This window comes from Styela clava, chromosome 7, assembly GCF_964204865.1.
Source record: "Styela clava chromosome 7, kaStyClav1.hap1.2, whole genome shotgun sequence".
Taxonomy (NCBI): domain Eukaryota; kingdom Metazoa; phylum Chordata; class Ascidiacea; order Stolidobranchia; family Styelidae; genus Styela; species Styela clava.
The window spans coordinates 11,715,352-11,740,216 of record NC_135256.1 but is presented as its reverse complement, the minus strand read 5'-3'; the positions used below and the strand labels follow the sequence as shown (position 1 = coordinate 11,740,216).

Sequence of the window (24,865 nt, the reverse complement as noted above, 5' to 3'; positions counted from 1 at the left end):
CTGCAATTGTTTTGTCCCATCTCATACTCTTTAGTATATATTTCATATATTATTCATATTCAAGTTTTTGTTCGGAGTTTTTTTTTAAATGAAATATTTAACTTGAATTATAACATAGCAATAATTGTTACATTTTGATTGATATAGAAATTAGCAAATTTTAAATAGGTATGATATGAAACAATGTCACTGTATACTGGTCATATAACTACATCATATATTCAAAAGTCGTTACTTGCTGTTGGATCTGCCGTTGCATCATTGAGTAATCCTTACAGACATGGTGAGATTCATTCAATTTTTATATTTCAGCTTGAGATTTGGGGTATTTATTAATCAACACGGGTCTGAAAACTGTTCAATTTTGGTAAAAAGTTGGTCATTTTCATGAAACAACACACAAAGATGTAATATAACATATGATTAAGCCATCCTATAGCTTTTTTGGTCTTCCATCAGAAGCAATGTAATGATTTCAATAAATGCTTAAAAAATTATTTTAATTGCTTTTTTGGTCTTCCATCAGTAGCAATGTATTAATTTCAATGAATGCTTGAAAAAATTATTTTAATTGATTCATATTATCCATCTCGTTGAGGTATAGAAAATTTAGCAGGCAATGATGGGCCAAAAAGGTTCTATGTGAGCCACCTATTCATGAGTGGCAGTCTCCATAGCATATAGGATTTACATATTTATCGACTATAAGAAGGCTCAGTTATATGGCAAACCATGGCCTGTCGTTTGATTACCAGTCCATGTCAGGTATGTGATTAGTTAGCCAGTTATTTTTTTTTGAAAGCATGAACTTTGTGGTGGAGGAAGCCGTGAACCACCCCATGGCGGGGAGGAGTCCAGCAATCCACTCACACGTATTTAATCCTGCACAGAATTCGAACCTACGCAGGGTAATCAGTGGTGAAGGTATTCCTAACGCTTGGCACGATGCGCCACACCGCCGAGCCATGTCAACCAAATCCATTCATATTAAATACACGTGCAACTGTCGTTAAGCGAACAAGTAAAGATGAAGATAAATCATTTTATTAGTTTTGTATGTATTGGACTATTTTGAAAAAAAAAAAAATTTTCAATTGTAGACATGGTTGCTGTATGTGGTGAGGTGACAGGAACTAAGGCTCTTCAATACATGCTGAGTAGAATGCAAAAAGATCCTGTCGGAAGAGAAATACTTGAAACCAGACCTAGAATAAACAGCACAACAGTAGATATGAATCATCTGCGGACTTTAAAAGACGATACGTTTGGGAAACAATATGTTGAATTTCTTGATAGATTTGTGAGTGCCTCATACAATTTTGTATTTACGCTTTGAACTGTTGTAACGACAGGGATATTACTCCAAATATAATGGGGGCCTTCCCCCAAAAAAATAAAAATTTGGAACATATTCTTGAGAGAGCATGTCATAAACAATTCTTTTTTTATTTATTTTAGAAAATTACACCAGACAGTAGGATGCCTGTGAAGTTTGTAGATGATGAAAATCTGGCTTATGTTATGCAAAGATACAGAGAAGTTCATGATTTCAATCATCTTCTATTGAGTGAGTGTGTTTCTCATTGATATAGAAAGGAAATTTGATGCTGAAAGTTTTTTCACCAAGGACCTCCACATGGAATTCCTGATGTTCTACCTAGCAGTCTTACATAAACCAAATCTCGGTCCTAGATGCCTTGTGAACTCAGGGATAAGCCTATCAAAACAACATTTCTACTCTGGTAAAAGAGACCAGCGATCCTTTTTTAACATTGACCATCAAATGTCATGTATCATCTAAATGTCAGCAACTTGTGTGCCACACAAATATGGTAATTCAAATCCCTTTATCGATTAACTAGATCACTTTATTCAGCTGGAAGTTAAATACGGGACACATAATAACCACTCTAATTATTAAAGTGACTTATTGACATGCTCATTTTCAGATCAACCAACTAATATACTGGGTGAAATAGTTGTAAAATGGTTTGAAGCATTACAAACTCGACTACCGATGTGTTACTTAGCCGCATTAGCTGGACCTGTAAGGTTAGTAAGCCGTCATCACATATAAGCCGACCTCCTAAAAACAAAACATATAAGCCGGCCCTATACATTGTACGCAGCTATCACCACAGCAAATTGCAGAAGAGAATTAATGAGAATGATAACCATCATTGTTATGTTCAGGGATGGCCATTTCCGAATACTAAACTATTCCGAATACATTCTAAAATAATGTTTTCGAATCTGGAATTCCGAATACATTCTAAAATCGAAAATAACACATTTTTGTTTTAGTTGATTAAAACCCAGTAAATTAGGAAATAAGCTTCAATAGAAATATGAGAATGAAGCCACAGACCAACAGTATATGTACACAAAGTAATTGATAGTTTATAGCTATTATTAAAAAATAATAGCAACTTGTGACACAGTCAGTTCATTAAAATTATTCACTTTGTACAAATGACCATATGAAAAGATAGCCAAGGAGTTGTCTGACGCTTTCTATCATTGGTACCATGATATTACGATAACAGTCGAGTCAATTGACAAAAATACTACTTGTATTCAGATAATTGTGAAAATTTTCTGAGAGTAATAAAATTTATTGGCAATACAGGCAACAACAATCGAAAATCCATTCTGCCTTTAAAAATTCTAATATTTAAGCCCAGAGTATTCTACTACCTACCAGTATATTTATTGTTATTATGTGTAACATATTGTTGTGTTTGGAGTTAGAAATAAATTAGTAGAGAATAGATGACCACCACTGCCAGCGCGCAGCCGGGATTTTCAAAATCGGAAATTCTCATTGCCGCCTGTAACACCCACCGCGATTCCGCGCTTGTTAAAAGAGCCGTCTTGTCAGCGTATAATGATCATTCTGTTACGTAAAATATTCAATCCATGACAACTACGAGATTCTAAAATATCTTTGTATATTAATTTAATGTGTCCAACATAACTCGCGGTTGCTTCTTCTTACGTCAAAAAAAACATTACTATTCGGTCCACGGCAATCTGTGACCTAAAATTACGAGATAAACTGCTTGATGTATTTAATTTTAATATGTATTTTTGCAATCTTGCCAACTCGTTATTGCCGTTAGAAAAATCTCAAACAATTATATAAAATCCTGTTAAGTGTAGAGAATAATTCATTTCATACAATGAATATACATATAAAGTTTAGCAGTAAATTAAAAATACATATTCATCGCCGCGATTATGCCACCTGTTAAAAGAGTCGACTTTTACAACAAATAATATAACAACAAATATATAATTTTCTGTTGTGCAAAGTGATGAATTCGTGACCAACACGGGCATATTTAAAATGTCTTGCTCTTATTAATTTAATTGTCTTCAATTTAAACTGCGGTTGCGTCGACAAAATAAAATCCTCACCACTCTTATATACCAGTCCGCGGCCATAAAAATAAAAACGTGAGGTAAACTGTCCGATTAAATATTGTTTTTATCCGTATTTTGCGAATACGGCAAATATTTAGATGTACTTGTTAACAGTGACTCCGCTCGATCGAAATGCTCAGAGTAAAATATCTCAGAGTAAAATTTATTTCATCACAATAAAATTGATTGAATATACCTCAGAATAATTATAATATAACATTCTCACAACCAGGGAAAAAGTCGCGTTTCAAACCTTGTATCGTGTTAACCCGAAAATATTTGACGGCAATTTAAAGTAATGGATAATCAGGCAAATCCCGCCCTCAGTGACGATACGTTCCTAAACGCTGACCAAACATAATGTGTGCCAGAGGCACACGAAATTTTGTGATTTTCACTGCCTAGAAAAGCGTTTTTTAAATTTTCGCGGGACTCAATAAAACTTATGTTGTTTACGGTTTTGTTTTCAGTATTTTAAATTGCCGCTTTTCAATCAAAAAGTTGCGTTGTCTTTAGAAACTCGCCGCCTATGAACGTATTTACCAGATTCACAATTCCGTGCGCATACAAAAATAAAATAAATGTTATCGTTATCGTGGAACAAATTTGTGGAAAATTTTCGTTTTAGAGAAAATAACACAATCGTAATAGCGTTCACGGGCCTAAATAACACGTTACGCTGATGAGTGATAAAAACAATCGCGCGCAAGTTTCTATCGAGAATGTTTTCATTCAACGGAAACGTCTTGAAAGCGGCGTCGAAAATGTGTGACGTCACACAAATATCCGATATTCTTATGAACGTGAATTCCGATATTCGAATAATGAGATATTCGAATACATTCGAATACTTTATTCGAATTGGCCATCCCTGGTTATGTTTTACTTACTATGTGCGTATAAGCAGAATTTTTAGTGCGTTTTAGAGTTATGCAAGTATAAGCTGACCCCTTAGTTTGGCAACTTTTTTTCGGGTTTAAATTCGGCCTATATGCGAGGATCTACGGTAAATTTGGGTTTAGTAAAAATTGAAAATTATTTTTTCTGCAACAAGCGAAACCTTATCATATAATTTTGTACAGATGAGCTAGTGGCCGCCTTGCTTTTCTGCCATTTTGCATGGAATTACCTGGTCTTACAGCAGTATTTCAATATCTATGTAGGCCAGGGGTCAGCAACCTACGACCCGCGGGCCGGTAATATATATTCCGGCCCGCAGCGCTTCACTGGATTATACTAACAAAAAAGCTGTTTTGACGATTATATTTTTTACGTAACAGAATTTATTGTGAGACGAGTGTAGACTGAATTATATTATAATTTAACAAGTATAAAATTCACAATTACTCGTTTAATGAGCCCATAATTTAATTATAATTAGGCGAAATGCAGAAAAGTCGATGCTAAGTGCAAAGGGTTCAATGGCGCCGAAAATATTCAGATGAAATTTTTTGCGATGCAATGAGGAAATAAATCTATATTCTATTCGAGAGATGTATCACTGCTTGTTTCTTATTATAAAAAGTATCATCCACTCGGTTTTCAACTTTCTCAAAATATTTGCGGCCCAACAATGACTTGCAAGTTGCAACCCCTAAATTTGGCCCGCTAGCGACAAAAGGTTGCCGACCCCTGATGTAGGCTATTTAACTTAACACCAATGTGAATTGCTTTATATTTATTTTCATCTTTGCATTAGGATTAGAAACATGTTTCATACACTCATTTTATAGTGCTTAGGATTCTAAATATGTGCCAATAAATTTTGACCATTTTTTTCCATTCATAGTTTCAAATTTTACATCGATAAGAGTATGCATACATGTAATGAAAAAATTTTGTAAATAGAATCTCATATAATGTACATTCTATTGTCATTTTGCCTTAAACTGTGAATCAAGCACGTTAACGATACTAGATTCAGTCAAGCTCATCTGTGAACAGGTTTTGGAACTTGTGGTTGTGGTGCCATTAAATGGTATTGTTTACTCTATATGTTTTTGCAGGTTATCTCAGAAGCAAAAGAAGTTATTGGTACAAAAGCGTTTGCCATGGATTGCTGAAACAGCCTCATCAGCAAAATTTTTCATGAATATTTATTTTGAAAACAAATTTGAAGATAAGATTCACGATGTTCGGGAGGAGATGAATATTATTTTATACAAGAAGAGTTTAGATAGAAAATGATAGGTAGACTGCAGTGTTGGTATCTGAATGGTCACAGCTGCCCAAAACGCGAAGATGGGAGTTCAAAATTCTTCCCTGCAATAAAATACATTGTCATCTGGGAACGATAGGATTGAATCAGATGTTGTAGGCACCAACTGCCTTGGATTTTTGCGTTTGCAATGTAATGTTTGAATGGGCGGTGAATTCTACTTAGGAAATTTTATTGCCATGTCAAATAATCTGTCTATTACCTCCAATCGAGTCTGGGCCGACGCTTGAGCCTTGGGGGAAAACTGAGATAGTATGGTTAGTAGGTATTGTATGTCTGCGCTGAACGTCAAAATTACCCACAGAAGTGAAGTCTCCTGATTAGTGTGGTGATTTCAAGTTTTTTATAAAAACTGGTATATATATATATTAATATCTTTGCTTTTTTAATGCGGCTAACTGAAACCATGTTCATGGTAATTTGTCACTGAAGGAATAAAATGCATGTTCTCTCTCAGTATTTTTCATGTCTTTGCGAGCGGGACCGTAACCGGAACAAAGTTCAAGAGCAAAAATAGTTTATTAAAATCTAGCTGCAGTCCGGATTCGCCAGCTAACATTTTCCCAGGTTTGCAGCATTTTTGAATATAAAACATTAGCAATCGGGGGAATAATACTGCTAAAATGTTGGCGACAATTTTAAACATGTTTCGGCCATATTATATGATATGGCGCAACCGTTAAACATTTCCCCCATGTATACAGTGAGTGGCTCTTGACCTATCAGACTGCAAGAATGCAATGAAATATTGTATAAAAACATGCTATTATGTCCCAAGTTGATGACCATTTAAAAATTCTAATCAGCTCATGATGTTGTCGAATCCCAATGAAATCTTTATGCATGGTATTCGTGGAATTACTTCAATATATTGATATTACAACTTATGTGACAGTTGTTTGATATCATATAAGATAATGGGCCAGGGGGTGACGTCCGTCGTTTAGCAGACACGGGCGTCAATGAGATCCTAAGAACTCTGCTACTGGTATATTATATTTATATAGCAGTAACATCACATACATGAATAACCACGACTTCCCATCCCTAACGTTTTACATTCAAATAAGAAAATTTCATATAAGAAATGGAGCAAATTCAGATTTTCTGGAAGGCCCATAAAAACTACAGTGACCGGTGGTCAAGATAGCCAACACTCTCCTATTTCTCTAACCTGACCAAAAATTCACTGAACATTGCATGCAATTCGGAAGTTATTTATTTTTCAATGAATTAACCAAACCAATCGCTCACATCATGACCAGTTTCAATGTCTTGTTTTAGTTCTCTTCTTTGTTTCGTGATCAATGAAGACTCTCCTTTTGCAAGCCTCCTATGCATTGCTATTTTCTTTTCTTTAGAAATAGCGCTACGAACCCTCTGCCTTATTTGTTCTTGGGAGACACTTGTTGTGGAAGTTACCCCACTTCCTGGCCCCCTCAGAGCTTTTTTTACATGTAAGTTAGTGTGTTGATGACTATCTTCAGTTCGAAATGGACGGTAAGAGCGATTTGCAAGTGATAAGTCTTCCAAATCCAATTCATCAACATCATTTAAGTCAACTCCATCAGCGCTCACTGAAGCAATTTTTGTTAATTCAGTATCGTTGCTAAATGGGTTTTCATTCCGATTAACAACATCATTCTCTGCTATTAAATCAGCCTCCTTTTCATCGGATTCTTCTTGGTCATCTGAAGTGTCTTCTTTTTCTGATCCATCTGATGAAAAGTTATTTTCTATATCTTCATCCTAAAATACAGAAATATACCATAACCAAGCTCGTAAAAGACTCACTCTATAGGTCTAATGAAACTTGATCCAAAGTGATGAACAGTAAATGGGAGCTAATGACTAGGTATACTATCTAAATCAGTGGTTTTCAAATGGTGGGACGTAAACAATTTTTTGAGGGGACACAAAGCAAAATAAAAATATTTGTTAGATTTGATCTTGCCCGCCTTATTTCGGAAATTATTTACATTTCAAAACTTCATCATTTATTTCATTATTTACATTCCATCCACATACTTTCTCCTCACTATCTGTTATTTGTAGCTTCTTGTTAGCTAGTTATTTTAGAGATGCGGCACAGCTTAAGAAGTTTGAGAACCACTGAATCCTCTTTCATGATGCACCAACTACTAATATCTAAGAAAATGTCAAGATTGTGACATTTGAATTGCCAATCGAAACGATTTTCATTCACGCCTCATTGCAGAATATGTTGTTGAGATATTAGCTTGCATTAGATCATCAACGTAAAAAAACACCAGAGGTGGCGATAGCATTTTGCTTTTGCAAAACCTGGTTATGTAAGTCTGCCACTACCAAATCATTGAATTTCTGTTCTTCTAAGAATACTGTGTTACCAACCTCTTCAGGTTGATGTCGAAAATGAATTTCATGTTCTTCCAGTTCTGTTTCATTCTGTTTTGAAAAACCACTAGCAGCAACTTCTCTGTATTAAAAATGAAGATGAGTGATACTGTTCATCAATGACTTGATAGAATACAATATATAATGCTCACTTATCTAATGTAGATTCACGATGAATACTTTTTTCAAAATCTGGAATATATTCACCGACGATTCCAAACCTCTTCATGAAAAAACTTCTTATGCATTCAACATCACGATCAAAATAGTATCTAAAAAGAACAATTTTTTTTCACAACAGACAATTTATATTTTTGGGTTGTCTACTTCTTCAGAGATTGCAACACATAGGCCACTAATGATTTGGCAGATGGCTCAATCAATAGCTCATTACTAGCCTACACTGGTCAGAGATAGGATGTGAATGTTTTTTATAAAAACAATCACCAAAATAATTTTTTTTTCACTTGAATGCTTTAAATTAGATTCATTATTTCTATTGTGTATTTCTTGAAGTGTTTTATAGTAAATCTCCTCATTCAAGCTTTAATAAAACATCTTTCAATAAAATTGTCAGTGTTTAATGTGGCTACTTTGTATAACCATGTTCTGATTCTAGTTGCGCCAAGTTGACTATACGAAACAACAGCATGCAATTCATTTGAACATGTACAATATTGAAACATTGCGTCTAATCGAACTTGTTTCACTTTAGAATAAAAAAAATATTCAAAACAATATACAGTGAAGCATACTTTGCATTTTTATGTGATGTCGAGACCATTTGTGGAAAATCAATCATTGTTATTCCATCTTGTGCATCGAGCATGATATTGAATTCATTGAAATCTCCATGTATTAGTCCATGATTACCCAGCATGACAATTAAATCCATCAATTCTTTGTAAGTAGTCTCCGGATCATCAAGCTCATGAATCTAGACACCAAAAATTAAAAGATCAAGATATTATATTATAAGCATTTTCGTTTATTCAAGACTCAACGTCCAGAGTCCAAAATAATGTATGTCATTAGGTCTCCATTCCCTAATGACATAATCTTATACTTTCGATTTAGTCCTTCATACACTTTCTCTTCTTACCTGTTGTAGAGGATAAGCATTGAGTAATTCCATGATGACAGCATGTCGGTTAAAGTCTACTGGTTTTGGAACAGGAAATCCACGGTCATATAGAGCTTTCATATATGCAAATTCCTTTTGGGCAGAAAGCCTGGCTAAGTACAGCCAGGAAACATTTTTTCTATGTTTATGATAATCTCTTTTATTCTTAATTTGACGAAAACATGTCCGACCTAACCTGAATCGAAAAAAAGAGTAAATATTATAAATACATTTAGGTACGTCATCCACCAAAAAAACATAAAAAAATTCATTCAAAATTTAATTGTGGTGTACAAAATAGTAAAATTCTGAATTTTATTCTCAAAACCAGTTTAAATGAATTGCTAATGAAATACAAGTGTGTTGAGAAGTCTATGCTATCATACCGATGAAGTTTTAAAGCTAGCTGAGTATCTTCTGATGCTACAATATAAATATCAGACTCTTTTCCAACACCAATCTGATTCCCAACATGTGATACAACATCTCTTGTAGTCAGAACTCGCAAGGCAAGATAATCATATCTGAAAAAAAAAATTAATTAAAAGAACTATTATTCAAGGATTTAATTTGAGACGTACTCAGATATAGATTGGGTATGACATATGCGAAAATTGTTAAGCCACGCCTCCTAGAAGTACTTGTGGTACAATACTATACCCGACCTGAAGAAAGAGATATTCACATTTTACTAGACAATAGTAATGCACTAATGCTGCTGCGGTAATATTGACTAGGATATCACGAAGACATGTTAAAAGCTACTTGTAAAACAATAAACAATGTTCAACGATAATCTTATCCAAGATATTATACTAGTAAAATCAGTCAAATTTAACGTAGGTTGGTTGGCTTTAACTATGTTGTCACGACAGTTTGAAATGCCATATTTACCAACTCACAAAGGAAGGTATTAATCGGGTGGGCAAACCTGTACTGGAATAACTCATAAATCAGTGAATACTTGCAGGAAGCCTTGTTTAGGATGAAATCACATTATTGCAAATACATAACTCATTACTTCCTAATCCAGTAATCGAATTTCAAATGATAAAATTATCCGAAGATTAAAAACAATTGAACACGAGAAACCATGCTCTGTTACTTCCTTGGTTTAAATGATATTTACAACAATGGAATAAATATTTCACCCTTTATTTGTCAGTCTGTATCCTGCAGCCATTTTTGATTTTTCATAGCATACCAGTCTATGTTTACCAAGCTCTCGTAAAACCTTATGACAACCCCCATGTTTCAAATTGGCGATTGAAGCAACGAGGCTGACTGGGACAATTTCATGATTCTTCATTCCCATTTCAACAGCAGTCAACGCTCGAAGATCCTCGTGGGTTAGATAACGAAGCAGCGATACATCCAATTTCCCCATGGTTCAGTGAACAGCAACTTCTGAACTCGAGCTGTAAACCGTACTTACGATTCAAAAACGCTATGAAATAAGGTTATAGATTAATTCAAATATCTGATTTGAAAAAAAAAAAAGATTTTAATATAAGTTAAACCTAGAAAGATAAGTTTAGGCTTTCTCCAGCGTTTTATTGCAGTGGGCTATTGCGAGTCCAAATAAAAGTGAACCTATTTTGTGCCAATAACGAAATAAAGCAATTGTCAAATCACTGACAACTTGGCACCAGGACTGCAGAAAGAGCTAGATAACACAAATATTATACTAGTAGTCTAATACCGTCACAGCACTGGTAATAGACCTTTATAGTACTGCTGTGTGGTGTCCAAGATTAGGAAGCAAATTTTCACAGACTCGGACATACCGGTACTGACTTAAAATAAAATAAAAACACGATTGAAGTAATTACATTACACAGCATGAACTTTGGCACGAGTTCATTTGACCTTTAACCCCAGATGCCTTGCATCAGGCTGGCATGTGGCAATGTACGTATCCCGCATCCTTGATTCCAGAAATTGACCATTGAGTTATTTTATTTATACATAAATTTCAGAAGCACAACTGAAAACAATCTAATGTTTACACCGATTCCCAAAATTCTGTGCGCACGAAAAAGTATCTCACGAGTTCAATTATGACATCACTTATTGAGTGCATGGATGACGAAAGCTTTCTTATGGATTCATAGCACAGAGATATATAAATAGAGTGCGCTTTTCTCTCGTTTCCGCGGGACCATTTGAATGCTCTCTCGTTTTGTCGATAGACTTCCAACTTTTGCGAGGAGCGTAATGCATTTCTTATGCGATTTGGTAGAAATCAATCATTTGCGTCGATTTTTCTCGCATATTCTCCTGATCTTGATTCGTGTCTCATTATGTATCAAACGCTAGTATATCCCTGCCCACCATACGGTGCTAATTTTGGCAGTTTTATAAATTTGCGAAGGTCGTGGGTCAATAACATGGCCAACGTATCAGTCAAAAGCGAATCATTGCGTGGCCTGGTTCCGTAGTACCCAGGCTGTACATATAAATAAAACTGAAGAGCGTGTGCGTGTACCAATATGGAGGTAACTAATATTGTTCGCCTACTCTACACCAAGTTGTGTAAAGGGACAGAAACCCATGGACACAGGATATATTCACTTGGCTAACACACACACAATCCCCGAACACGTAATACAACTAGAATGAGGAAAGTCGGAATAAAGTTATGGCCTAACCCCAATCTGGTACACAGTCTACGGGAGTACCAACTAAACTGCGCTTCGCCCTCTGCCGAAGACTTAGGTGGAAGCTTCCCCGTGGAGGTTATTGCATTTTTATGATATATGGCAAAAACAATTGTTTCCACTTATATCTAATGTAGGCCTATAATCGTTTGAACAACCAAATATTTTCAAGAACGAGATCCACATCAGGCTATAAATTCCCAACTCGTGTATAATTATGTTTGAATACCCACAAAAAGTCGCATATAGATCCATATGTGGCGCTGGATAGTAAAATAGACGAAAAACTGTCCAAAACCAGATGCAACACGAAGAAACTTTGGAAGCATAAACGTCAAGATGGCGGCGATCAAATTGTCCCGCGCTGCGACAACGCAAAACGAGAGAGAAGATCGTTTCATGTATTTTCCGTTCAGTGATTCATAGGGATCCGATAATTGTATGCACGAAATGTAACTATGAATCGTTATGCTAATTGTTCTTTTTTTCATAAATTTCAAAACTAATAAGTTTGGGCAATAATCAATTTCTGAATACGCAACTATTTTCACGAATTCCATCTTTATTTTCTAATTTCATTTCAATCGTGGCCATTTCGATGCTCATCAATTGCACAACTGAGTCGTGTGCACATATATCACACGTATTTTTTGGGCACGTCGTTAAATATAGCATTGCCTAACCCAGGGGTTCTCAAACTTTTGGTGCCATGGCGGCCGCGAAGAGGTTGACTATTATTCACAGAGCCCCACATTAAAACTTATGACTGTTGACCTCCAAAGGTCGTATCGTTGCCTCCCAGTCATGTACCGAAAACATCTGTTTATTTGTTATGTATGTATGTATATATTGTTTTCTTGGTTTGACAAAATGAAATGATCTCTCTCTCACTTATAAAAATAAAAACAAAACATACGAATAGTTACGATGACGTTATTAGTTCATTTTCTCAGTTTTACATGCTATTTGTCAATTGCAAATTGTGTTTTTAGAATTTTTAGATTTATGGAACACGTACCTCATTGTTTGGCAACACCTTTCAATTCAAATACGTTTCGATCAATTTGATTTTGGGTACTTTGAAACAACGACTAACATACAACTCTGAAAGAAACAAAACAACCGAGAGAAAGGGAGAGTTTTTCAAACGGGCAGACAAAATGCAGAAGACCTGGACCCTACTTGAAGTTTTGATTGATCTCCTGAATATGTGATCAGTTTTTTTGTTCGTTTTCATCAATTACTATATCGTCTTTTATACTGATTATGGAGTCGAAATACCTCAATGGTCATTCTGCTTTCCGTTGCATCAAAAAAGAATTTTTTGAGTTCAAAGGTCGAGGAAACATCCATAATATATGCTTGTACCGGTCGAAATTCTACGAAAGTAACCAGATTCAGATTCAGATAATTTATTTCTATCATGCAAGAATCAACACAAAAATTAAAGCACGAAAAATTGACAAACGTGTATAATGACAATCGTAAAAAATTAAATATACACATCAGAATTCATACAAGTGAGAGATTCATAGCAATAGATAATAACCAATCTCTGTAGTACGGAAAACATTCATTTGAATTTCTAGTGAGAAATTGTTCACCATATTCGAGACTAGCCGAGCCTTCAAGTTCTCGTTAGCCTGTTAGCTGTCAAACTTCTGAACTTATTCATTATATAAATGTGCAAGTGCCCGATTGCAGTTATTCATATTTTTGACAAAAATCAACTTGGCTGCTTGTGGTCGTCGTACAATCGTAGTTATGCCCGACGCCAGGACGTATATTTTGATATTGCGTTCATTTATTCTTTGCGAAAATTTGTCTTTTGGGTAATATCTGTCAGTTTAAATAGCCAGTTCTGCAGTTTGGTTATTTTCAGCAGGTTCTGAAACAAGAATATTAGAAAATTTTATTTCTGTATTTATAATCTAAAACTGAAAAAAAGGGGGGGGGGCATCGGACTTATTATGTGTAACTTGTCCATTGTGGTACACTACGGTACTCATACAACTTAGATTTTCTCATAATTGCAAATGAAAATTTTTGAATATTATACGGAAAGGTATGATTTTTATAAGTGATTTTATTTTGTGCGAAAAAAAGAATCGTTCATTTACAGATTTATGCATATGACTGTAATCGGAGAACGAAAATATCAGTATCCATATTTTCACATACATGCATGATACTGTAATATAACAGTTTTGTGGAATAAGAAAATGATTTTTTGTTTCAAATTTTTTTTTTTGTAGTTTTTTAGGAGCATCTAGAGCAGTAATATGAAGTTGTCATAGTTATTGTTTAGTACATGTTTTTTAAATTATCTTGTTTCTGCTTTTGTCAGGATCAGCAAATAATAGTTTAGCTGATGTGAATAAAATACTGAATTTCATATTTCAATAATTTTGTGATATAATGAAACTGAAAAGGTTTCTTTTACGTTACTATCCACCTGGAATCATATTGGAATATGAGAAAGGCGGAGTTACAAAAACAAAATCGGTTGATTTGTTGGATTTAAAACCGGACTCAAATATTGACAAAATCTTAAGTGATGTCTTCGAATCAGAACCATTGATATCAAAGTCAAGACTATCACAAGTACATAAACTACTACAAAGTAAGACCAATCTATGTTTTACAATTTAAAGGTTGGAATCTATTTACTTCTTTCACGATAATTTTTTATTAATAAAGAGTAAGGTGAAATAAATAATTTGTCTAAAGTCTAAAAATGCAAATTTAAATTCTGAAACCAGTTTGTCTTCACAGGTTTTGTATAAAAAAGGAAAGGAGTTTGAATGGCAAATGGGGCCAGGGAGGACAGCTTGATAATGGGAAAGACATTGATATGATTAGCAAATTCAAGTTTGCCTTATAATAAAAAATTCAGAATTGAAATGTCTGATAAAAATCCTTGGATATTATAATTTCCCGGTATTTCATTTGTGTTTTTATAATAATCATATTTTTTTGCAGAACTGCAGTCTAAATTATCTCAGATCGGAGATCACCATTTCTATTTATTCAAAGTATTGAGAGCACATATACTTCCATTGACCAATGTTGCCTTCAATAAATCAGGCTCCTGGTAAGAATGAGTTCGAGTCATCTATACTTCCGATGATTATTCTTAGTAGAAGAAATCATTTTCCAAAAAAAAAACAGTCCTGTCCTATCCAAAAATTGAATATGGGCATAGAAAAAGATAGCCTTGTGTTACGCTACTCGGATTTATTGAGTTTAAAGAGTACGTTTTTACATTCAAATATGCGGAGAATTGTATATATATAACTCATGTACTTAATAATAATAAAACAAAGTATAAAGTTATTCATTTTACATTTAAACAAAAAATCCATAGGTTTATGGATATGGATTTATGAAGAAAAAGATCTTTTGTATTTTAGTTTTATAACCGGAAGCTATGACCGCACTTGTAAAGTGTGGGATACATCGAGTGGCGAAGAGTTGCAAACCTTAGAGGGACACAGAAATGTAGTATATGCAATTGCCTTCAATAATCCATACGGGTAAGAGGAGCTTCTCTTAGTATAAGATTCAAATTTATTATGTCAGTATTAGTTCATCGATAACTACTTCTCTTTGTAATATAGCCTACTCTTTAAAATCTCCCATCCCACATATAACTTTATGATATTGCTAGGTTGGTATTTTAAATATAAAAAATCAAATTTGCTATGTTCTCCTGGGCTATCATGAGATCCATTAATGCTCCATGAATGATGTTAAAAATGATTTCATCTATTTAACAAAAGTGAATTGATTCAGATTAGAAGAGACCCATCCACATGTTCTCCCAGGGTGCGAAAATATCATTTTTTCAAAAATATCAATTTTCGAAACACTCCATAGGAAAGCAAATGTGAGTTTACAATGACATGCCCAAACAACAAATATCTTCATGATAAATAAAAATAAAATCATATTGTCTAACTAATAACAGGTTTTATGTTAATCATCATTTTTTATTTGTTCTTTGCAGTGATAAAATCGCCACTGGAAGTTTTGACAAAACTTGTAAATTATGGAATGCAGAAACCGGTCAGTGTTATTTCACTTATCGCGGACATATGTCAGAAATTGTATGTCTTTCTTTCAATCCACAAAGTACAGTTGTTGCAACTGGGTCTATGGACACTACAGCTAAATTGTGGGATATACAAACTGGTGCTGAGCTTTCTACATTGACGGTGAGATTCAATCAAACAGACATAATGTAATATATTGATTTGATACCAGTGTTAATTTATTCAATCTGATTTATTTAGGGTCATTCTGCCGAGATAATTTCTTTGTCATTCAACACTGGAGGCGACCACCTTTTAACTGGCAGTTTTGACCACACGGTGTCTCTCTGGGATGTTAATACCGGCGTACGTATGAACACTTTGATTGGGCACAGGGGGGAAATAGCAACCGCACAATTCAATTGGGATTGTTCTCTTGTCGTGTCTGCATCTATGGATAAAACATGCAAGGTAAAAGAATTATTTCCTTCATCTCTACATGAACATAGAACTGCAGGAGCTTTGCCAACCTAAATATCTAAAACAATCTTTCTCAATGCGTTTTGTTATAATTCAAAAGAAATGTATTGTTATATTCTTGTGTTTTGAATGGAATGAGTTCACTCATTTTTAACATGATTGGAATAGTAGAGGAAGCTGTAACCAATCCACTTTTCCATAAACTGCACTGCTCTGCAGCTGTACTGGCGAACCCACGTATTGTTTTTGTAACTATGCCTTCGTAAATTTGATATGTTATTTATCTTATAAAATTTCCAGCTATGGGATATTAGAACTGGTCAATGTGTTGGTACTCTGCGTGGACATGATGATGAAGTGCTGGATGTCGGATTTAATTACACTGGTCAAAACATCGTTAGTGCATCTGCTGATAGTGAGTTCAATATATTCGGTTCTAAATATTATTATACTGATAATGACACCATCATTTTTCAAAAATAAATTGTGTTGTTTTCTTTGTTTGAATTTCATATCACACAGTTTCACCGAAGATCAGCCGCAATCACTAATATTCTTGGGATTTGGTTTCTCAAGAACATGTCCTTAGCTTATAATGAGTTTGGGGACTTTCAAGCAAAATGGCCCCCATAAGGGCAGGTCAAATGTAATCTTGAATGAATTGGAGGAAATTATGAAGTGTTAGCTGTGTTTTTTAGTTTGTCTGTTATTTTTTCAGGTACCGGTAGATTATATGATGCTGGTACGCAGAAGTGTATTGCTAAATTAGAGGGACATGAAGGCGAAATATCAAAAATTTGTTTTAATCCTCAAGGAAGTAGGATATTAACTGCAAGTTCCGACAAAACTGCAAGATTATGGGATGCTGTTACAGGTTAGTATCCTAACACTCTTCTTGTGGGTTGTCAGTGCAAGTGCATGAATGAATTCTGGGCAATTAATATCCCAGCACAGGTGTTCTCAAGTCTCAAACTTAATTTCCTCGTTTACCCAATGTCAAATTTCAAAAATAATATGTAGACTTCCTGTTCCAGTGTGCTGTATGTGAACTATTAAAAGACCATTAGGTTAGACATTCTCTCCACAGCAGGAGAATAATATATGTTATCTATGTCATGGGAAGTTTATTGTATGTTTGCATAGCTCACAAGATGTTTGAATAATGTGAAAACATTTTTTATTAAATAAAAGTTTTTGTACATCTCCCAGGGCACCAGTATATAAATATTCAGTTTGACTATAATAGAGTTTATTATGATTAGAACATTATTGGCATACATATTGTTTTATCATTTCTAGGTGAATGTCAACAGACATTGGAAGGGCATACTGATGAAATCTTCAGCTGTGCTTTTAATTATGAAGGTGACACCATAATAACTGGAAGCAAAGACAATACTTGTCGTGTCTGGAGGTGATTAGAAAAGATTGCCCAATTGTACAAATGGCAAAAAGTGTTTCAACTTGATACTAGAATATCCATGGCAAGCCGCATTTCTTGACAAGCTATTATAATATATTTTCAAGTACACTATTATCTGAAAAATTAGTCTAGAGAATCACTGTGCATTATTGAGCCTAATTAGTCACCTATACCTAGTCATCTTCCAATTCCCAGAATATATTTGCCAAAATAAAAATTACATCTTGTCCTGTCAAATGATGACTATGTCATCCACTGCAGGGTGTATAATTTTTGTGTACTGTATATGTAAAACCTTATAATTTTTACATTCCATTTAACTCTTTTCGTTAGCATTTCACTGTAAAGGTTCATGGTTGACTCGTATTTTTATCATTGTGATTTAAAATGGTGCCTAGAATATTAGTTTTTTTTTTATATATAAAGCTTGCAACTATTTAAAGATTAAAATACTATGGATTGGAGCTTTGCGTCATCACAGTGTGTAGCAGACAAAGCGGTTCAGTCAATTATCCTCTGGAGGCAGAAAATGCTTCTCGAATGAATCTTTCATTGTTAAATGTCTGTACAATCTGTGTACCTATTTATTCCATACCTGACAGGAGTTCAATTTATGTTGAGGTTTGAATTACAGCAAATAGTGCAGTGCAGAAGACTTAAAAGTGCCACATAGGTGAACACTTTGAATACTTTTTTCTCACTCGAGCAAACAAATAACAGCCAATAATATTCGAAATCATAAACACAATTAGGTTCAAGTATTCTCAAGTTAGAAAAAGCTGAACTTTTCCAGAACTTATTTATTTAGCAATATAGACTGATTTGAAAAACAATATTTTTTAATTGCACGCAATGCCACGAAAAAAAAATCACAGGATGTATACTGATAATTATCGCCATTCTGCTATTGGGACTTGGAGGGGTGATGCAGGTCTCCATTGATTTAGAGATTCCACTTCATTTACCTCTTCCTGCTTCTTTTTTTCTGCTTCCACAACCGTATATGGTTTCCTATCAAATTCAATTTGAATAAGTTAAAATTTCCAATGGTTGAGTTGGAAACATTTACTAAAAAACATTTACTTACACTGGTGTGGGCGAGAGTGCCTGCAGCGGTATGAATGTATCTGCCATTTCTGCTTTGAAACCACTGTAAATGTGAAAAGGATGAGGCTTCAAGGAGTTAAATTTTCAAGTACAGGGAGTTCTCGGGTTATGACAGCCGCGACTTGTGCTGTTTCGAGGTTAAGAACGCGCACTCCATAACGTTGTTTCGATGTTACGAACGCACTCCATGAAAAATATAAAAGATAATACTGTACTGTACAGTATTTGCTTTTATTCATGTGATATTCATGTTGTTTTCTTTTTTTCTAATTAAGTACTTTTTTTGCAGTATTTGTACATTTTATTACAGTACCATATTTACCAATACACCAATACAGGACGATATGTATAGAGTAATTTATGTACTGTATAGTATAATGTTCCGACTTACACTGAAATTCGGGTTACACCGCGTCTCGAAAACGGAACAACGTCGTAAGTCGAGGACTCCCTGTACTTTAAATCCTTTTTTTAAATGAATTTTTTAACATATTTTGTGATTTGTTCTATATAGTTGATCACAAAATGTTATCCACATGTGTTCACTGTGAAATGAGGTTATAATATGTTACTTATTGAACATCTTACCCAAAATTGACTACTGGTCTTGTTGATCCAAATTTGTGAAAATTAGGTGAATATTCTGGAATTCTATATGGTTTGTCTCCTGCTGATGCAGAAGGATATCCGTCACGAGTGTCCAACACAAAGCCTTTTCTACCAAACTGTTCTATATCTGTAATCTCATTGTAAGTTCTTTGACTTGCAAGATGCACACTATCAAAAGTGGTGACCTTTCCTTTGCTGTAAACCAGTGGAATACCATGGGGAGGATAAAACTGATATTCTTTTGATGTTGTTACATTGGATTTATCTGGAAAACGGCGAAGTCTTTCAAGTGGTGGATAAAACGTTGTTTCTTTCGGTTTTTTGCCAGGTGAAGGGGGTGGTAGCCATCTGATCATAGAACTCCAATCTGGACCGCATCTGTGAAAAATTAAAAGCATAAATAAAATAACTGACATTAACAGATGAATCTGGTCACTGCTAGCATTACGTAGCATTTGTAATATTCGCAGGGTCACCAGCTGTAATATATATTCTTGCGAACATAGTAATCACGTACAACCATAATTTGCAGCTACAGTAGAAGAAAAATATGCATGGCAGTATTGACAGATAAATCATATAATAAAACACAATGTTAAGACTTAGGTTTTTCATTAGAATTCAAGATATTTATCATCTCCACCATCAATTAATGATTTCAACAATACTATATCTCAAAACTACATTTCCAAGATTGATACTCATGATTCGTAATACCAATTATAATTTTATCTAGTAATATATTTATCTTTTTAAAGACTTACTCGGAGTATTCCACATCAATGTGCTGAGCATGTGGTTTATAAACATCTTCTTCCCCCCTTCCATGAGGAATGTACAAACGTCCATGACCTTTGCGGTTTTCCTGTGGTTGAACATCCTTCACGTCTGTCAAATAAACCAGAACCTGTTTTAAACCGTCACAATATATCTTTTGTATTGTACATACTGTACTACTCGCAGTAATTTCAGTACTCGCGTGTGTATGACTGTATGATATTGTATGTTTATCGGCCTCAAAATATAGCATCGTCATAATAATAATAAGTAAGAACTATCTCACCACTTATTGTTTCAACTTTAGCCAATTCATCGTTTCTTGTTTCGACTTGCGTCATCATGCAATTAGGCGAACAATTTGTTTTGTATTTCCCCCATAATCACGAAATTAATCGAATCATAGGAAAAGCACAATGCGACCACATACTGTGTGAACGCTGCCATAGCAACGTTGTGTTATTCATGCTGCGCACTCGTGCATAAATTGTAAAATAACGCAATGACAATGACGTATTTAAAATTTTGATTTATGTTGGAATATAGTTCTAAATGTTTATGATTAATATATTGGTAATAAAATTATTCGTGATGCGAGAATTTGGGCTGTTCACTTCAGTCAGATTCGTTAAAAATAAACCTAGTCGGGGGTTTTGGTCGGGTATAGTTATTATTCCGGCCGTTAGTGTCACAGTACTTTGAATACAGGAATATGGACGAATAGTTAGTTCATTGAAATGAGTTTTCAATAGACTATACGCAAAGAACATATTCGAATAGTACGGTACTACTAGATACTTACAAAGTATTACTGTATTAACTACCCTTAAAAACTATATATTTTTAATACTTTCTGTTCCATTCAATGTTTTTTATGAATAAAGATAAATAAATAGACAAGACAATTAGAATCGTACGTCTTTGTGGTATAGTCTCAATGTAATATGGGCATAATGAATATTATTGACACGACTTCAACTCAAATTGGCTATATCATTTGTTTTTCTTGAATACCTACTTTGCATATTTTTGGATCAAATGAAACTCAATCACTGGTCTGCTGTTGTAATACCAAACTTTTAATTTAATCCAGTTCAAGCAGATGAGATTGATTCTTTTTTGATTTTTTAATGTAGAACACACAGCTCAACTATTATTTTCACATCATGGTTCGCATACATATCAAACATGGAGATGAAAGTCAATTTCTGTATGAAACTGCGGTGGCGGTGGATATTGAAGAATTGTTATCGAAGCTAATATATATTTACAATGCACGTCTGAAAATTGATAGAATATGCCAGGGTATGGATGTATGATATATGTTTTATATTATCAAGTGAATATATTTCTGTGAAATTAGTTAACTTCTTGCTGAAAAATCGAAAACTGTGTATTTCAATTGTGCCAGAATGAGTTGTATGATCAGATTCAAACTCACTGTTGTTTGTTTTTATAGCAACTTTCACATGGTTCAAATGTCTGATTTTATGAGTTTAGTAATCTGTTAAATTATACCAACTACTCATATTAAAATAAGATATCCGCATTGCTATGTTACATTTTTTTGAGATGTAGCAGTAATATTGATCATTAGCTTCCAGCATGTGTTATAGAGTCAATAATCAAAATTGTAAAATATACGTTAGTTTGGAAAACAACAAATTTCGTCATCATCAATTGGAAATTTAAAAATTGAGAAAGAAACCAGGAAAATTGAAAACCCAACAATTATTTGCCAATTGACAGGGGTATACAATGATATAAAAATGTTTTTCGCTTATTTCAGAGATGGAATTTCTTGCAAAACATGGCACAACACTTCCACCTAACATGCAGGGATTGACGGATGATCAAATAGTCGATTTAAAGTTGAAGGATGAATGGGTGGAAAAGTAAGTGAAGCGATGGTTTCATTTGATATGAAATTATTTGTGAAAAATGTTTGTGGAGCTTTATCCCCTGTCATATATTTGTTCATAAGGTGCATACCAAGTGGTGGAGCCGTATTTTGTAAGGATGATATTGGCAGAAGAAATGGTCAAGCACCGAATACAAAAATGGCGGAGATTTTGACTAAGACTGTGAAAGACGCAAAAGCAAGTATTAGCAAGGTAAATGGGGCATCTTTGTCTTAGAATATTTTTCACTACAATTGTAATCTTTTAAATGCATTAATAAATTTGACTTCACCAAATGAGCATCTTTCAACAAGTTGTCAGAGATTACAGCCAAACAAAATTTGGTTTATTTAAAATGATTTTGAGACATTCTATTCCTATTTACTAGGGCTTGAAATTTCAGGGAAAAATTAACCGGTTAACCGCAGCAGGACGTTTGACGTAATAATTTATAATTTTAGCTTGTTATGTCACAATGGTTACAGAACAATTCTGGGTGATCTTATCCCGGTATTGAACAAAATTATTCACAAATGAAGATAGTTCCGTGATCTCTCAGCTGCAAGAGATATGCAATGGGCATATGGAAGTATTTTAGTAAAACCCAAATCCGTTATTGAATGTCATTATATATGACAAATTTCCAGTTTTAGACTTCCAATGCTAATTTGAGATATCATAAAGAAAAACACCGCGCACTTGTTGAATATACTATTTTGCAATAAAATTGTAAACGATATATTTCCACTGAAAACTGATTGTGAATTCATCATTGTCAAATTTTTACAATCAGTGATATTGGTACTTCAATTATGTTTCATATTTATTGGGTCCTTACCAATATAGTTAGTGATATTCTTTTGAATTAAACGCCACAGGAGATAAATTTGCGATGGCGTAATCATTTTTGAAGAAATTGTACATTATGAAGATGATTTGTACCTGAATTTTCAGTTAACAGTTAAAATTAATCGTAACTGTTAACCATCTAAAATCGGTTAACTGTTCCCAGCCATAACCGTATTTACATAATTTACAAAACGACTTGAACCAATCTCAGCAGGAGGGTTTTTTGTATCTTGAAAACTTCAAATCTTATCTCAAATTGACAGAAACTGGTTGAAGCAAACACACTGATGACAAATGAAATAGTAAAAGATGCTTTAGGACAGCTACGTGGTGCAGTGATGATTGTGTATCCAATGGGATTACCACCACATGATCCTATACAATTGGAGCTAGATAATCAAGAAGAACTTTCAGGTAAGTTGTGAAATCAAAGTGCTATTGTATCTCTTTTTGTAGGCAGCTTCCCAAACAGGTATGTGTATAATAATATTTTGTTTTTAAATAAATTCTCCAAATGTGAGCAATGATTAACTGTTGTTTGCTTCAGAAAACATGTTCCATCAGTCATAAATTTTAGATTGACACTTGACAGTATTAAAACTAAATAGCCTATTTTGTAAGAATTAGCTTCCCAATTTAACCTAGTGAGTTAACATTGTTACGATGAGCCAAATTGCAACCTATAGGAATTGTCTTTTTTACGTTTAGGAACTCAAGCATCGTTACAAGTAATCCCAGAAGACAAAGGAACGCTTTGGTGGGCTGGTAAAGAACTATTACCTGGAAAGAAACTGCAAGATTATGTGGGAAATAATGATAAAACTAAAATTGTGGCTAAACTGCAGAAAAAAGGTACTGGCCCACCTGGAAGGGAGCCAGTTGTATCAGAAGAACAAAAGAAACAAATGATGTTACATGCATACAGAAGGCAAGAAGAACTTAAGGTAAATATATTTTATATGGCATTTTTTAAATTCTGTCATGACATACCCAATGTGGTTATTGATGTCTTACCCTGGTAGCAAAATTACACATACTCAATATGGAAGATAATAGTGCTGATATCTCACCTAAGAGACTAAAAACTAACTGGTGTTAATGAATGATTACATGCAGGTTTCTTTTTTTACCATCCACCCTTAGACAAGTCCAATGTATCTGGAAATTAATTAAAACCAGTAGGGCATTACATACACACAGACACAGTTCTCTTTTTTTTTGTGAACCTGTGCCATGCCACACTACCAACTATGAGGATCAATTCTTTCCAGAAACTTGACGAATCAGAAGACAACGCTCACTTGAACTCAGAATGGGCAGATAACAACAGATTGAAAAGTCAATTTCAAGGAATGCAAGATATCAAGTGGGGACCAGGAAGAGGCTTCCGCTGACAGTCATTTTGTAATATATACTCCCGGATATATGTACGCACTGTGTTTTGATCATCTCTAGGAGATTGGATGTGACATTACTGTTAACATCATTGTTGTTAATAAATATACATACTTTTGGCAGGAATAACGTGTAGTGTACATGTTGCAAATAAATTTTTTATAAACTGTATTGTTGTATATTGTGATGCAATATGAATACTTGCGCAGGATTCATCTGAAGAGTTTGAGACTTGAGTTTCCTGAAGTACCAAAGCCTCTGTTGATTGCTAGTCTTGTTTTACCAAGAAATGAGAGTCTGTGGCTCCAAACCTTTGTCGTTAAAGCCTCGCTATATATATGCTTTATTCAATCTTTAATGGGTGTTAGCTAGTCTTATGTACAAATCGCCCTCCCGCTTTTGTACAGTTCAAGTAGTTGATAATGTGTCCGTAAATAGGTATTATAGTAGTGACAAAGGACTGAAGAATATTAGAATTGTACAGAGA

General features: G+C 34.3%; 5 protein-coding genes across 5 annotated transcripts; 3 read left to right on the top strand and 2 right to left on the bottom strand.

Moving 5' to 3' along the window:
* Nucleotides 1-143: 143 nt before the first annotated feature.
* On the top strand, nt 144-6,103 carry LOC120328791 (ubiquinone biosynthesis protein COQ4 homolog, mitochondrial-like). Its single transcript, XM_039395332.2, has 5 exons — nt 144-283; nt 1,101-1,300; nt 1,459-1,567; nt 1,950-2,052; nt 5,433-6,103. Exons 1-5 carry the CDS (start codon nt 184-186, stop codon nt 5,611-5,613), a joined length of 693 nt encoding a protein of 230 aa, XP_039251266.2. The 5' UTR covers nt 144-183; the 3' UTR covers nt 5,614-6,103.
* Nucleotides 6,104-6,845: 742 nt separating this feature from the next.
* Nucleotides 6,846-10,640, bottom strand: LOC120328790 (serine/threonine-protein kinase RIO2-like). Its single transcript, XM_078114178.1, has 7 exons — nt 10,295-10,640; nt 9,530-9,667; nt 9,123-9,339; nt 8,776-8,957; nt 8,173-8,292; nt 8,018-8,102; nt 6,846-7,393 (listed from the first exon to the last, which is right to left on the bottom strand). The coding sequence occupies exons 1-7, from the start codon at nt 10,528-10,530 to the stop codon at nt 6,878-6,880; spliced, it is 1,494 nt and encodes a 497-aa protein (XP_077970304.1). The 5' UTR covers nt 10,531-10,640; the 3' UTR covers nt 6,846-6,877.
* Nucleotides 10,641-14,130: 3,490 nt separating this feature from the next.
* On the top strand, nt 14,131-18,204 carry LOC120328090 (uncharacterized). The gene is made up of 8 exons (XM_039394490.2): nt 14,131-14,426; nt 14,786-14,897; nt 15,217-15,339; nt 15,813-16,020; nt 16,099-16,308; nt 16,618-16,732; nt 17,036-17,191; nt 17,617-18,204. Exons 1-8 carry the CDS (start codon nt 14,222-14,224, stop codon nt 17,733-17,735), a joined length of 1,248 nt encoding a protein of 415 aa, XP_039250424.2. The 5' UTR covers nt 14,131-14,221; the 3' UTR covers nt 17,736-18,204.
* Nucleotides 18,205-18,479: 275 nt separating this feature from the next.
* LOC120328093 (spermatogenesis-associated serine-rich protein 1-like) lies at nt 18,480-20,688 on the bottom strand. Its single transcript, XM_039394492.2, has 5 exons — nt 20,520-20,688; nt 20,221-20,344; nt 19,436-19,834; nt 18,828-18,890; nt 18,480-18,751 (listed from the first exon to the last, which is right to left on the bottom strand). The coding sequence occupies exons 1-5, from the start codon at nt 20,575-20,577 to the stop codon at nt 18,631-18,633; spliced, it is 765 nt and encodes a 254-aa protein (XP_039250426.2). The 5' UTR covers nt 20,578-20,688; the 3' UTR covers nt 18,480-18,630.
* Nucleotides 20,689-21,316: 628 nt separating this feature from the next.
* On the top strand, nt 21,317-24,549 carry LOC120328092 (cilia- and flagella-associated protein 298-like). The gene is made up of 6 exons (XM_039394491.2): nt 21,317-21,538; nt 22,023-22,128; nt 22,218-22,347; nt 23,247-23,397; nt 23,692-23,927; nt 24,255-24,549. Exons 1-6 carry the CDS (start codon nt 21,400-21,402, stop codon nt 24,375-24,377), a joined length of 885 nt encoding a protein of 294 aa, XP_039250425.2. The 5' UTR covers nt 21,317-21,399; the 3' UTR covers nt 24,378-24,549.
* The last annotated feature ends 316 nt before the right edge of the window (nt 24,550-24,865 follow it).